Source organism: Colletotrichum chrysophilum, assembly GCF_026319265.1.
Source record: "Colletotrichum chrysophilum strain AFK26 chromosome Unknown scaffold_9, whole genome shotgun sequence".
Classification (NCBI taxonomy): Eukaryota; Fungi; Ascomycota; class Sordariomycetes; order Glomerellales; family Glomerellaceae; genus Colletotrichum; species Colletotrichum chrysophilum.
In genome coordinates this window covers 435477-447857 of record NW_026517296.1, presented here as the reverse complement: position 1 = coordinate 447857, position 12381 = coordinate 435477, and the positions used below count along the sequence as shown (strand labels likewise).

At 50.6% G+C, this 12381-nt stretch overlaps 1 protein-coding gene across 1 annotated transcript; it reads left to right on the top strand.

Annotated features, from left to right (window-relative positions):
• Positions 1–911: 911 nt before the first annotated feature.
• Positions 912–4600, top strand: COL26b_001982 (uncharacterized protein; the record flags this gene model as incomplete). The annotated part of the gene is made up of 3 exons (XM_053174917.1): positions 912–1904; positions 2048–2435; positions 2487–4600. 3 exons carry the CDS (start codon positions 912–914, stop codon positions 4598–4600), a joined length of 3495 nt encoding a protein of 1164 aa, XP_053041212.1.
• Positions 4601–12381: the final 7781 nt, after the last annotated feature.

Sequence of the window (12381 nt, the reverse complement as noted above, 5' to 3'; positions counted from 1 at the left end):
ATTGAAAGAGTGCAGCAAGCCGGCTTTTCGACCTGAGTGATGCGGTGGTCCGTAGCCTTTCTTGTTGAGGAGTCGCTGTCGGGGATGTCGGTGTGTGAGGAACCACCGCGGTGGACATGGTCGTTCGGGGTGTCATCACCGTGGGCATCATTGCTGCCGATGTCACCGGGAGGCGCTTGCGGTGATATGGGGGAGTTCACCATCTCGATGAAAGATATTCGGTGCTCGCACCTTGCCGTGGTTCGCGTCTGAGGAAGTATGGGCGATGTGGTGTGGTTGAAAGCGAGAGAAGGGAAAAGAAAATTACGGTGGACGGTAGCTCTCATAATAAGGGCACCTCTCGCTCTCCTCAATGGCAGGGGTGAAAAATTCTGCTTTTCCCAGCCTCAAGGGAACCAAACGCCATCCAAAGCAAGAGCAAACAGCGTCTAGGTAGGAAGGAAGGACGGGTAACCGCTGTGCCTACCCCCGATTGCGCCTTCCTGAATCCAAAGTCTGCGCTGAGCGCGGGCAAAAGTCCGACAAACATTCCATCTTTATTCCAACTACTGAAGTCTCAGTGAATCTCAGCAGATAGCACCTTCTCATCTGCTTGGTCGTGCACACAATACTGAGGTGGTGATGATGTATGCACCACCTAGTGCCTGTTCCACTTGGGGCGCCACACGGCAAAGGATGTGGCTGGTCGCGGCTGCTGCACGGGCCTGGGGCGGTGCTTGGTGGCTGTTGCCCCAACAACGCGCCACAAAAGCCCCCTGACTCCTTCTGTTATCGTTATCGGGATCAACATCACAACACTAAACATCCATTTCAATCCCTCCTCCACTGCCGAAAACAATCTCCCGACTGCAACTCCTCAGCACCCAACTAATCCGGAGACTCGCGGGCCACCTGCCGCGACGATAATAACCATGGCAGCCTCCGACGACCTCATCAACTTCGACATCATCGAAGCGCAAAAAGAAAACATTCAAGCGCTGCCGAGCGGACGCTCCGCCAAAAAGTTGGCCGAGCTGTTCTCCCCTTCTCCCCTGCACAAGCTCGACACCCCTACGCCGTCAGACACCCAGAACGTGAATGACTGCATCCGTGCCGAGTATGAGGCAGAGATTGAGAACATCTCCGACTCAGACGATCCCCTCGATATCTTCGACCGCTACGTCCGTTGGACCCTCGACGCATACCCCTCCGCGCAAGCCACACCGGCGTCGCAGCTGCACACAATCCTCGAGCGCGCCACCAAAGCCTTCGTCAACTCAGCACAGTACAAGAACGACCCTAGGTATCTCAAGCTCTGGGTTCTTTACATTCAGTTCTTCAGCGACTCGCCCCGCGAAACGTTCCTGTTCCTCTCGCGGCACAACATTGGCGAGACACTGGCCTTGTTCTACGAAGAATACGCTGCCTGGCTGGAGGGAGCGGGCAGATGGAACCAAGCTGAGGAGGTCTACAAGCTGGGCATTGAGCGCGAAGCAAGACCTGTCCAGCGCTTGATGCGCAAGTTCAAGGAGTTCGAGGAGAGACTCGCCCAACAACCAGAGGAAGCCGTCAGACCCTCCTCGCCAGCACTGCCCACCATGCGACCGGCTCTGGCCGCCAAGATCGACCCATTCGCTGCTGCCCGCGCAGCTGCTGCAGACCCCCAGGCACCCCGCCCGAACCAGGGCGTCGGCGGCCCTGCCTCCAAGCCTGGCAAGGCGAAGATGGCCATTTTCTCAGACGCCGATGCCGCCCCACCGGCACTGTCTGCGCGTGAATCTGGGTCCAAGGGCTGGGATTCCATCGGCTCGTTGGCCGACCGCAAGAAGGAGAACGTGATGGAGCCCAAGCCGTGGGCGGGTGAGACGTTGAAGGCGGGTGGAAAGAAGAGCACTGCTCCCAAGATGGCGATTTTCAGGGATACGGTATGTCCTACGTTCACTTTTACCTCCCAATGCCCAGATGTTGATGATTATAGGACTAATGGGTGGCTTTGGCGTTTTATGTATTTCAGTCTAAGTTGCAGCCGAGAGCGCAACCTCAATCACGATCACAATCACGAGCACAGATGTCAAAGTCTCATATTACTCTTGTGCCTGCCAAGAATCAGATAGTAGTGAATCCTGTTAGTGGCAAGAAGGAGCGCATCTTCATCAACTTGGAGGCTGTTTACCCTACTCCAGAGGAGCCTGGCTCTGAGCTGGCTTTTGAGGAGATTTGGGCAATGAACAGAGGCTGGCTGGGCCGCAACTGGGATGAAGAGCCTCTGGATGAGAGCGCCATTCCTGAAATGATGAGTGCCGAGACTTCGGCAGTTGATAACCTAGGTCACATGATGCAGGAGAAGTTGGCAGTCCACACAGAGTCTGTGATGATGGACGAGAACGGCGCCATCATCAAGCCGAAGGGGAAGAGCAAGAAGAAGAAGGTGATGGAGGTTAATGAGACACAAATTAGTAAGTCGGCTTTGAGACATGAATTGCACCTAATTGCTAACGCCTCATCAGTCAAGGCGAACCTGGACTCACCCTCCAGGCCGAAGCTCAAGAAGAGGAACACTTCTGAACCAACAATGACCATCCATACCAGGGCTGCGACAGACGAGATTTACGAGATCTTTAACCAGCCCATTCAGTCTGCGCCCCAGGAAGAAGAGGAGGAAGAGGAAGAGGAGAGCGATGATGACGACTACGAAACAGACGGCGATTACACCGAAGCAGAAAGCACCATTACCACCCGCCAAGTCGATATGGACGACGATGGAGAGGAAGATGACGACGCTTCGGATGCGAAGAGTATCAGTGAATGGTCCGACTTCTCGACGCGGAAGCATGTGCCAGACCTCAATGGCGACGTCACGGAGGCCGACGGAGACAACACGCAAGTCTCTGATCTCATGGACCCCAACTATGTCGAGCCGTCTGAACCATTGGCCAATGATCACACGAGTTCTCGTGAGACAGGAGAGTCGGACGCTGAGGAAGAAGAGGAAGACGATGAAGACTATCCGCCCAGGACGAAGACTATGTTCGTCCCGATACCGCCTGAGGATTATGAGCCAAGGACACGACCGTTTAGAGATGCGGCGGAGGTGGCTAACAATCGACTTCCCTTCATGACCCCCATTACTGAGAGAACAGAGTCTTCGCTAGCGTTCACCGAACGCAAAGCAAGATATGAGACCCCTAGTCGAGACGACGCCGCCTCGACCATCGACGAAGAGGAGGACGATGACATGCAGGACCCTCCCAGCAGTCCCTTGCAAGAAGTGAGCACTTTCAGCCCCGTCAAGATTCCACAGCCTCTTCTTGGAAAGCCAAAGACCTCCGCGAAACCGGTGTCTCAGAAGGGCCCCATCATCAAGGAGCTTCAATGCAACCCAGTCGACGACGCAGTCAGAAACGAGATCCTTGAGAACATGCAGCCTCCTCTAAGCTCATACCCTGGGTTTTACGACCATCGTAATGAAAAGTACGAGAAGGGCAACGACATTCGCAAATTCGCCAAGGCCATGTCCAAGGCAGCCAGGGGAGAGCGTATGAGCAATGCCTGCGCACTGGTCACCGTCGATTTCCCTGACGATTCAACCCAGTACACCATTAGGAAGGAACTGGGGGCAGGCGCATTCGCCCCTGTTTACCTCGTTGAAAACTCCTCTGCCGACGAAGAAGACGAAGACGGCGTCGTCGCCATGGGCAAGGGAGCATTCGCCGTCAACCACCGCACCGCCTTGGAGGCGCTCAAGATGGAACTTCCCCCGTCACCTTGGGAATTCCACATGATGCGCCTCGCTCACACCCGCCTCGGTCCCCAGCACCGTGCAGCCGCCTCCCTCTCATACGCCCACGAGTTCCATCTTTACCAAGATGAGGGCTTCCTGTTCCTTCCCTTCCACCCTCACGGCAGCCTCCTCGATGTTGTGAACTTCTTCCGTGCGGAGCCATCAGCCGTTATGGACGAGCAGCTCGCCATGTTCTTCACCATTGAACTCTTCCGCACTGTTGAGGCACTTCACGCTCGCGGTGTCCTCCACGGCGACCTCAAAGCCGACAACTGCCTCCTCCGACTCGATGGCACCAGCACCAACAGCACCCTCGACACCCAATACCATGCCGACGGCACCGGCGGCTGGGACGCTCGCGGTGTGACCCTCATCGACTTCGGCCGCGGCATCGACATGCGCAACTTCGAGCCCGACGTCGGCTTCATTGCCGACTGGAAGACCAGCGCCCAGGACTGTGCCGAGATGCGCGAGGGCCGGCCCTGGACGTGGCAGATTGACTACCACGGCCTCGCTGGCATCGTCCACTGCCTCCTCTTTGGAAAGTACATCGATGCCGTCCGCTGCGATCAGGGCGGCATCGGCTCTGGGCGCAAGTACCGTGTGCGCGAGAGTCTCAAGAGGTACTGGCAGACGGACATTTGGAGCGAGTGTTTCGACGTCCTGTTGAACCCCGGGTCCTTCGTTGCCACGGAGGAGAACGCAAAGATGCCGGTGTTGAAGAGCATGCGTGGTGTCAGGGAGAAGATGGAGGCCTGGCTCGAGGGTAACTGTGAGAGGGGTGTCGGGCTGAAGAGTCTTGTGGGCAAGGTTGAGGCCTTCGCCAAGGGGCGGCGATGAGTTTTGTCATGATGCTTGATGATGGACGTGCTGGCGTTTCTTAGAGGGATGGAGAGGATTGTATATTGTCGTTTTTGAACTATACCACTGTGCGCTTTGCTTTGTTATGACATGAATATTATTTCCTTCGATATGCAAACATCTACTGGTATGTTAGACTGTCCTTGAAGTGTCATTTCTTCGGTAGCTTCCACTAGTACGCATGTCCCATATACGATGACGGCGGTCAAGGGACGTATGACAGGCCCTTGGAATGCGTTCAGGGTATTTAACGACCCACTAAGGCTGGAGAGGCAGTCATAGGCCACAAATCAAATCAACGCAAGAACTCAATTGTGGTCATCCCTCAAGGCCTGCTTCAAGGGGTTCCCCCACTCCTATTGGTGCTTTGCCGCAGGCCTGTTCGTTGTATGCAAGTTGAAGTCGTGTACACTTGTATAAGTTGAGAATACTTCGGAACAGGGGCATGATGGACGATGAGAACCAAGGATGATATGTCTTCCTGCGAGGAAAAACTGTTGATAGGTTCGAGTGACAAGCGCCAATTCTCAAGCTTTGAGCTACTGGTCACTGGTCATACGGAGAGCTCAGTGATTACCCCATTTTCATTTCTTTCCGCAAACAATGACCAGAAATCTCTGTAATCTGTGTGTTCTTATACTTGACAGTTTGCGTGTTGAGATGAGAGTTTCAATACAGTCAATTGATCAATACGTCCATGCAGATTTACAGGTTAGTGGTGTGTTTACAGAGATGGTAAGAACTGCAATCCGTTAAATTTATAGCATGGTGTCTAATGAAGGTAGGAGCTGCAGGCAACTCAATCATCAAGACAATCTAGACCATTTCGCATGACTCGGGGATTGGGCTTGACGTATATGCTTGGGCATGAAAGGGTTTTGAATACGTGAACGACTGTGACGGATGACCGTGATAACGAATGATTAGTAGGGTATGCTGGGGCTAAATTCTTCGATTGTCGCTTGTGTATCCTATCATGCGAATCTTTGTGTCATCTGGGAAGTCCGTAGGATAGCGTGCTTGATGTTATTGGTCACTTTTTGTTCAGTCTCGTCTGATTGTGTGGTGGAACAAATGATGTGTCTGCGGTTAAATCGGCTTTTATAAACATTTCTTCTTAGGTCACTCAAGTGCCTGAAGAATGTCACGCTGAAACCATCTACATATCAGGTCTGTGTAGTTCCCGATGAGCTAGTCTCTTCGCAATTCGTTGTTATGAATCAAGATGGGGCAAGCCTGGTCTGGGGCAGCTTCTCCCCAGTCACTTGACTTACCTTATCTTGAAGGCATTGCTGCTGGTCTATAGGAGCTAGACTTTAAGATTCTCTTGCCGCTATCAAGCGAATACATGTTTGAATACCTGAGATATGATAATGATAGACGGATGTAGAGTAGCCTGGTCTCATAGTGACTTGGATTCATGCACACAAGTCGTGACCAGATGTGTCTACTGTCCTGTGCTGACTACTGTCTTCGCTCCAGGTCATAAGATGGACAGATTTGTTGTCTTCTAGCACCCTTGAGTAGCAAATGAGAAGGTATTTATGGCCTTACAGACCCCTTGCGATACACGCCTCATGAGCAGCCACCATTCTGAATGACACCAGGCTGATATCAAACGATCTTGCACTTAAATGGCTTTCTTGCCGGAAAACCACCTCAACGCACGTGTGGTTAAGGCTACAACTATTCCCGTAGATAATTGGCGTACTATCAAACAGAATCACCTCCTTAATACTAAGAGAATGAAAGAAAGCGGTAGATACGATGTAAGGTATGCATGTTGCATCTCTCTGGAGACATGATGCAGAAACTAAAAGGCCTTGATCGTTTGCCCATGATAATGAGAGAAGACAGAATTGAGATGAGACTCTCATTGTTGCGGCTGAGAAGAGTCCAATGTTGAGGACCCGATCTTTCATATAGTACTGGTTCCATACGGATTCATACAGACCGATTAAATATTTGATTTGGGATTGTATGTAGTCGAACACGTGAGCGAAACGAAGCCGTTCGTAGCTCAAATCACAGCCTAGACTGCGCGAACCGTGTGAAACGATGACCACATAGTTCAAATAGGTATTTTGCTTCTTGTATGCTTCTTACCAGAAAGACGTTGGAAATGTCTTCTTTCTTGCCAACGGCCGTGTTTTTAACGGCAGACGTTGCTTGATTGTCTGACTACACGTGACGGGCCCCTGGGAAGGAACGTACAAGGCTCCGTCCCTGATTACACTGGAGGATTTGGGCGCGGCAGGTCTCAGCAGTCTTACATGTAGGAGCTGATACCGCTCGCAAGGTAGTACTGCCTGTGCCAATGCAGATACGGGAATCCTGTCTGAGGCTGGGAACAGTTTCTGCTGACGAGTGAAGTTGCACGGCTGTGGCGAAGAGAACCCCCCGGCTAGGTGCCGTAGATGTGGAACGCTGTACTGCGCAAGTGTAAGCAATGTTCCAGACAATACGTTACAGACTTCGGCCGATCCATCTTCGGGCCGTGACTTGTGCAACCAGTTGGTGTGCTGTCTTCCAGCTGAGCTCCCTCAAATATTGCCAGAGCCCAACTCCTTGACCCGGTGATGCGTGTAACCGGGCTAGAATAAAGTGCCGTGGCTGGGTTCAACTCGTCACACCTTTTCCGAGTACTCTATGCGACGAAAGACATCCTTGGCCCCCCACGCCCCTTTAATTCACGGTTCTGCTTGCCCTCGATAAACGACGGGTTTCCCCACTCCCTAAGTTAGTCCAAAGCTCTTCTTTGCATATAGCTCCGTAACGTCATCTCCACACTATCTGCGAAACTTCCTCGTCATCGAACGAATCGCCAGGACTTAATAGAAATACTATGCCGCAAACTCCTCCTCCGTCTCGCTCTGAAGCGTCCCCTGACCGTGGGGATGATGCTGACGAAAGCCTTCTTTCCGCCAGCGAGGGGCGCCTTAGACAACGACGACAAAACTTCTGGCTTCGAAGAAGTGTTTTGATAGCCTTTGCTTTCTTATTCATCATCTGCGGCGCAGCACTGATTGGCGTATCCCGGCATGCAACAGCACAAAATGGGCTCCCGCTCTCACTGTCTTCGAGCAGTTAGTCATGGACCTACGGACCTACTGGAGTGCTCGTAGTCATACTTGCACTTTGGCGGCAAGTCGACTTTAATTGCAGATCCATGCAACCATGGTGGGAAATGGCCCATGGGCCCTCCAAAGCTGATCGATCAATTCTTCTCGACTACATTTCCCCATTTCAACCGATTGTCTGCGTCAGCGCGTTCAAGAACGGCCATTACGCGGTCTTCATGTCGACTTTGACATTTCTCGTTCTCAAGTTGATCATTCTTCTTTCCACGACATTATTCCTGGTCGAACCAACGCAGCACTTGGAATCGATACCCTTCCGCTATCAAAATACGTTCAACTCTGAACACATGTGGAACTCGCCCCAAGATGCCGTGGAGGGTAACGCGACCGTTGAAAGGCTTTCAAGGCATGGTGATGCCTCGATATGGTCCTTTATAGCAACACTCCACAATGCTACATCAAAAGGCCAGCGTAACGCAAATTTGGGGAATATGGCATATCAGTTGCTTAGTCCACCAGAGGTTTCGTCAAACATTTCCTCCGTTTCGGCCATCGTCGATGTATTCGTACCTAGCGTCAGTTGCGAAGAAGCGTCTCTATCGCTTCCCAGAACCACGTTCACCGACAAGGAGACGACGGCGTACTACAGATTCAATTCACCATCCTGTTCCTCCGGTGACTTGGAGGCCTTAAACCTTCATTGTGCACACCCCTGTAGCAACACAAGACGAGCCTACTCAGTTCTCTGGGTGGATTGTACATCACACGACAGTCTCCACAAGAAGCGTTCCTCAGAGGCATCTTATCCTGACATTCGCTACGCAATCACAGTAGCAGACCTGTCGACGACGTTCCAGAATACTAAATACAATAGCGTCAATATTCAGAGGGCTTCGGCAACAATCTGCAAAGTTGGCTACGGTATGGCCTTAGCAAATGCAACACGGGACACCTTACGTGACCAAACCACTTTAAGCGAGAATCCCATAGTCAGCGGCTCTCCAAGACACTTGCCAAATCTGAAAAATTACGACCTTGCAGAGATATTGCTCGCAAATCTCTATGTTGCCTCTGCCACATTATTGGTGGATCCGAGCATCGGCGTATCGTCAGAGTCAGAATACGCCTTTTCACTCTTTCAATTATTAGCGGTCCAACTCAAGTTAAGAAATGAGAACTTTGACGCGCTCTTTCAGCCCATTCGCCTAAAGAAGCTGTCTGAGGTTGTTTTTGAAGGCATAGCCACCGAGTTTGCTAAAAAGGCTTTGCTTGTGGAAGTTTCAGCCAAAGGATCTTTCGAAGCCGTCGGACATGTTATCGAAAACCGATTACACCTTCAACATTACACTCTCTGGCTTATAGTGCCCGGGTTCTTTCTTCTCTCATTACTCTGCATGGTTGTTTTCTTCATTATCAGCAAGGGCGGAAACCAGCTTGATATTGCTGGATCCATTGCCTCATACGCCTCTATTCTCGCCAACAGCCCGTCTCTGCTTGCTGTACTGAAAGACACTGGTTACTACAGAAACAGCAAACTCAGAATGAAGGTCCAAACTTTGAAATTCACGGTCATCTCCTCCGAAAATGGGCCACAAATTGAAGCCTCCGGCAGGACTCATGAGGCGCTACCTCCAGACGCAGACGGCCAGCACGAGCAAAACCCATGGCTTCCTCTCCCCGCAAGGCTACCTGTGGTGTTTCTGTGCTTTTTTACTACCCACTATCATAATTATTTTCCTCGAGATTCTTCAACATTTTTCAGACAGACTCAACGGTCTATTAGACATCAACAGCAACAGTTCAGCTACACTATCCTACGCCATTCCATTGGCATCTACGCTCGTTGCTTTTCTCATTGCCACATTATTCAACAACCTGGATTTCTCTATAGCTGTTTTCACCCCTTTCAGTACTCTTCGGTCTGGAAGCGTCCCGGCCCAAAGGAGTATACAGTTTCACTTACTGGGGGTGTCTCCCTTTCTCATCCTCATCGACACTTTCCGCCTTCAACAGTTCGGATCAGCAGCAAGTTATCTATTCACAGTCCTGGGCAGCTTCTTAACTATTATCGTCTCTGGTTTATGGGTCAGCGGAGATCCGATTGATACTTTGTCTATTTCTAAGGCAACGGTCCAGACATGGGATACAAGTCGGCTTACCGACAATCAGGACGACCAATCGGCCGCAATTGCACTCAATATTATCCGTCATGGAGGGGCCAGTACGCCGAGCTCTATACAAGGCTATAGCGTCCTTCCCAAAGTATCCCTCCGAGCCACGTCACACCCCAATAGAGCCAACAACACTTATGTGGCAACAGTGCTTCGGCCGTTCTTGGATTGTAATGCTGTGCCTCAGGGCGAAGTTCTTGTCAGGCCAATCCCTCGCATGATACAAGCCGGTAAAATAGGCTTTTGGCACCAGATCGAGGATGTGCTAAAATCTGTCAACCAGACTGTTCCATCTGGTTGTTCCCTTGATACGAGTGGGCAGGCAGACATGGGAAGCTTGGGTGCAAATTTCAAGTTATGGGATCCCTCCAGTTATCTCAATCGAGGATTTTGGATTGGACAATACTTGTAACTGGAGACTACACCAGGACGTTCCAGGGAAGCATGTCCCTCGGCTGTTGTATTTTTCGGCAAGGTGGGCGACCTCCGAGGAAATGGCCCTGGCACAAAGAATAATCTCACCGCGTTGCTTTGTTTTTCGAGGATCGAAGAGATTCCAGCAACCATCACCTACAGAGGTGATCCCAGCGATGTTGACCTTGATAATATTGACCTACATTCAGAGGCTGCCAAGTGTTGGGTTAATGGCACAGCGAATTCAACTAGTCTATCATTCAAGCTGAAGGGGTTTCTCGACTCGGGTCTGACCAAGTTTCCAACAGATTGGAACTTTTCAGCCCAGCAAAGCCAGTATCGATACGACATCTTTTTCAATCACGTTATATTTGGCCCACAACAAACTTTGCCAACCGACATTCTCGGGCCATCGAATACCGGTGCACTCATTGAAGCTATCACACATTCCTTCAAGGAGTACTTTGCGCACGTCATAGACCTGAATTTCCGGTCAAAAGACTTCGAGACGTCGATACAGGGCACGTCGTTGCAGAAGACGACCCGCCTCGCGATTGACAAAGTCTCCAAAACAATACTTCAATCTTTAATCGCGACCATAACAGTTCTCAGCTTCGTGGCATACAAGCTAGTCAAGATACGGGGCACTTTACCCCGGAACCCTTGCAGTATAGCTAGCACAATGGGATTTCTTGCCGACTCGCAGCTTTGCGATCCCAAAAGTGGCATCTTACCTAAAGATGCTAGCCTAATGACTGAGCGGGAGCTAAGGCAAGGCCTGCATGGTTTTGTCTTCAGCCTGGGCTGGTGGGATCGTTCGAAAGACAGTAATAACAGCAGGCCGGCGAGTCCTTCTAGAGAAGAGATCAGTGACTTGGATGCTAGAGACCAGCAGGGGGTTTCGGAGAGCACATATTTTGGTATCGACGTTGGGCACACGAATGCGTTGGGGTTCTCCAAGAAGGAACAGTAGGGGAAGTGGCATGACGGTTTAGTGTGCTCTACATCCAACTGTGTTATAGGAGGAATTTTCAGTTTGGTGGCTACATGCATTCCATTGGCCGGCCTCTTGTGGAGGCAAGAAAGTAAGCAAGGTCTGAGGATACTGTTCATATTCAAGCACTTGCAGCTGAGACTACCAATATTCATCGTCCAGTCTCGATCTCTCAAATATAACTTGAATGGTTTTGATCGTTTTCTTTTGAAACCCAACATCGGGTCTGTGGCCCATGTTATTTATCGCGCTGCCCAATTGCCAGTCGGCAATTGCTCATTTGGAGCACAGTTCCCGAAAACGAGGCGTGATACATTTTCTGCTTTACAAATCGGGTCATTCCTCTTGCCCGGTTATGATGCGAAGAATAATTCATCGACATGGGAAGCATAAGATGTTGAAGCGCCAGTGAGTAGAATTCCAATCTTCGAGCGTGTAGATTACTGACGAGTGGTTTTACTGATCAAGCAGGTGCTGATCTGACCAAACGAACGGATTGCCCAATTCGCTAGAGAATCAAGAACTGCCACTTGTTAATTTGAGACCTGTCCATACTTATGTACTCGGTGTATTCTGTCGCCTGTTGGTGGCCCATCGTCTGTGAATCTCCAAGCGTAGAATCTTTAGACCAACCTGTAGATGAAACATGTCAGTAACCCATGTTTCCGCAAACACTTCTCAAGTCATGTTAAAGCAGAGCTCAATCGAAAGATAGCTCTCATTGCCGTTCAATCGATACATTTTTGGCCATGTATTCTTGAAAGGGAGGCGTTATCTAGTTGATTGAACTGGCATGTTATGTTGGGTGAATATTGCTTTTAGGTTATGGTGGCTTGTCAGATTCGAGCACCCAAATACCCAGATACAGCCGATAAAAGCAATAATAAAAGCTGATAGCTGGGGTATGGTATCAGCTCGCTGTTGTAAAGGAAAGCCCCCAATGCAAGCGCTACCCTTCATGGGAAAGGTGACCAGCACTTTACCAAGACAAGATGAAACCCCTCAGCTCATTCCAGCTGCTTGGACAGCTATTAAATGAATGCCGGCATGCATTAATACAGATAACTTTCCTTGATCAGCTGACTGCATTTATTGGTAGCA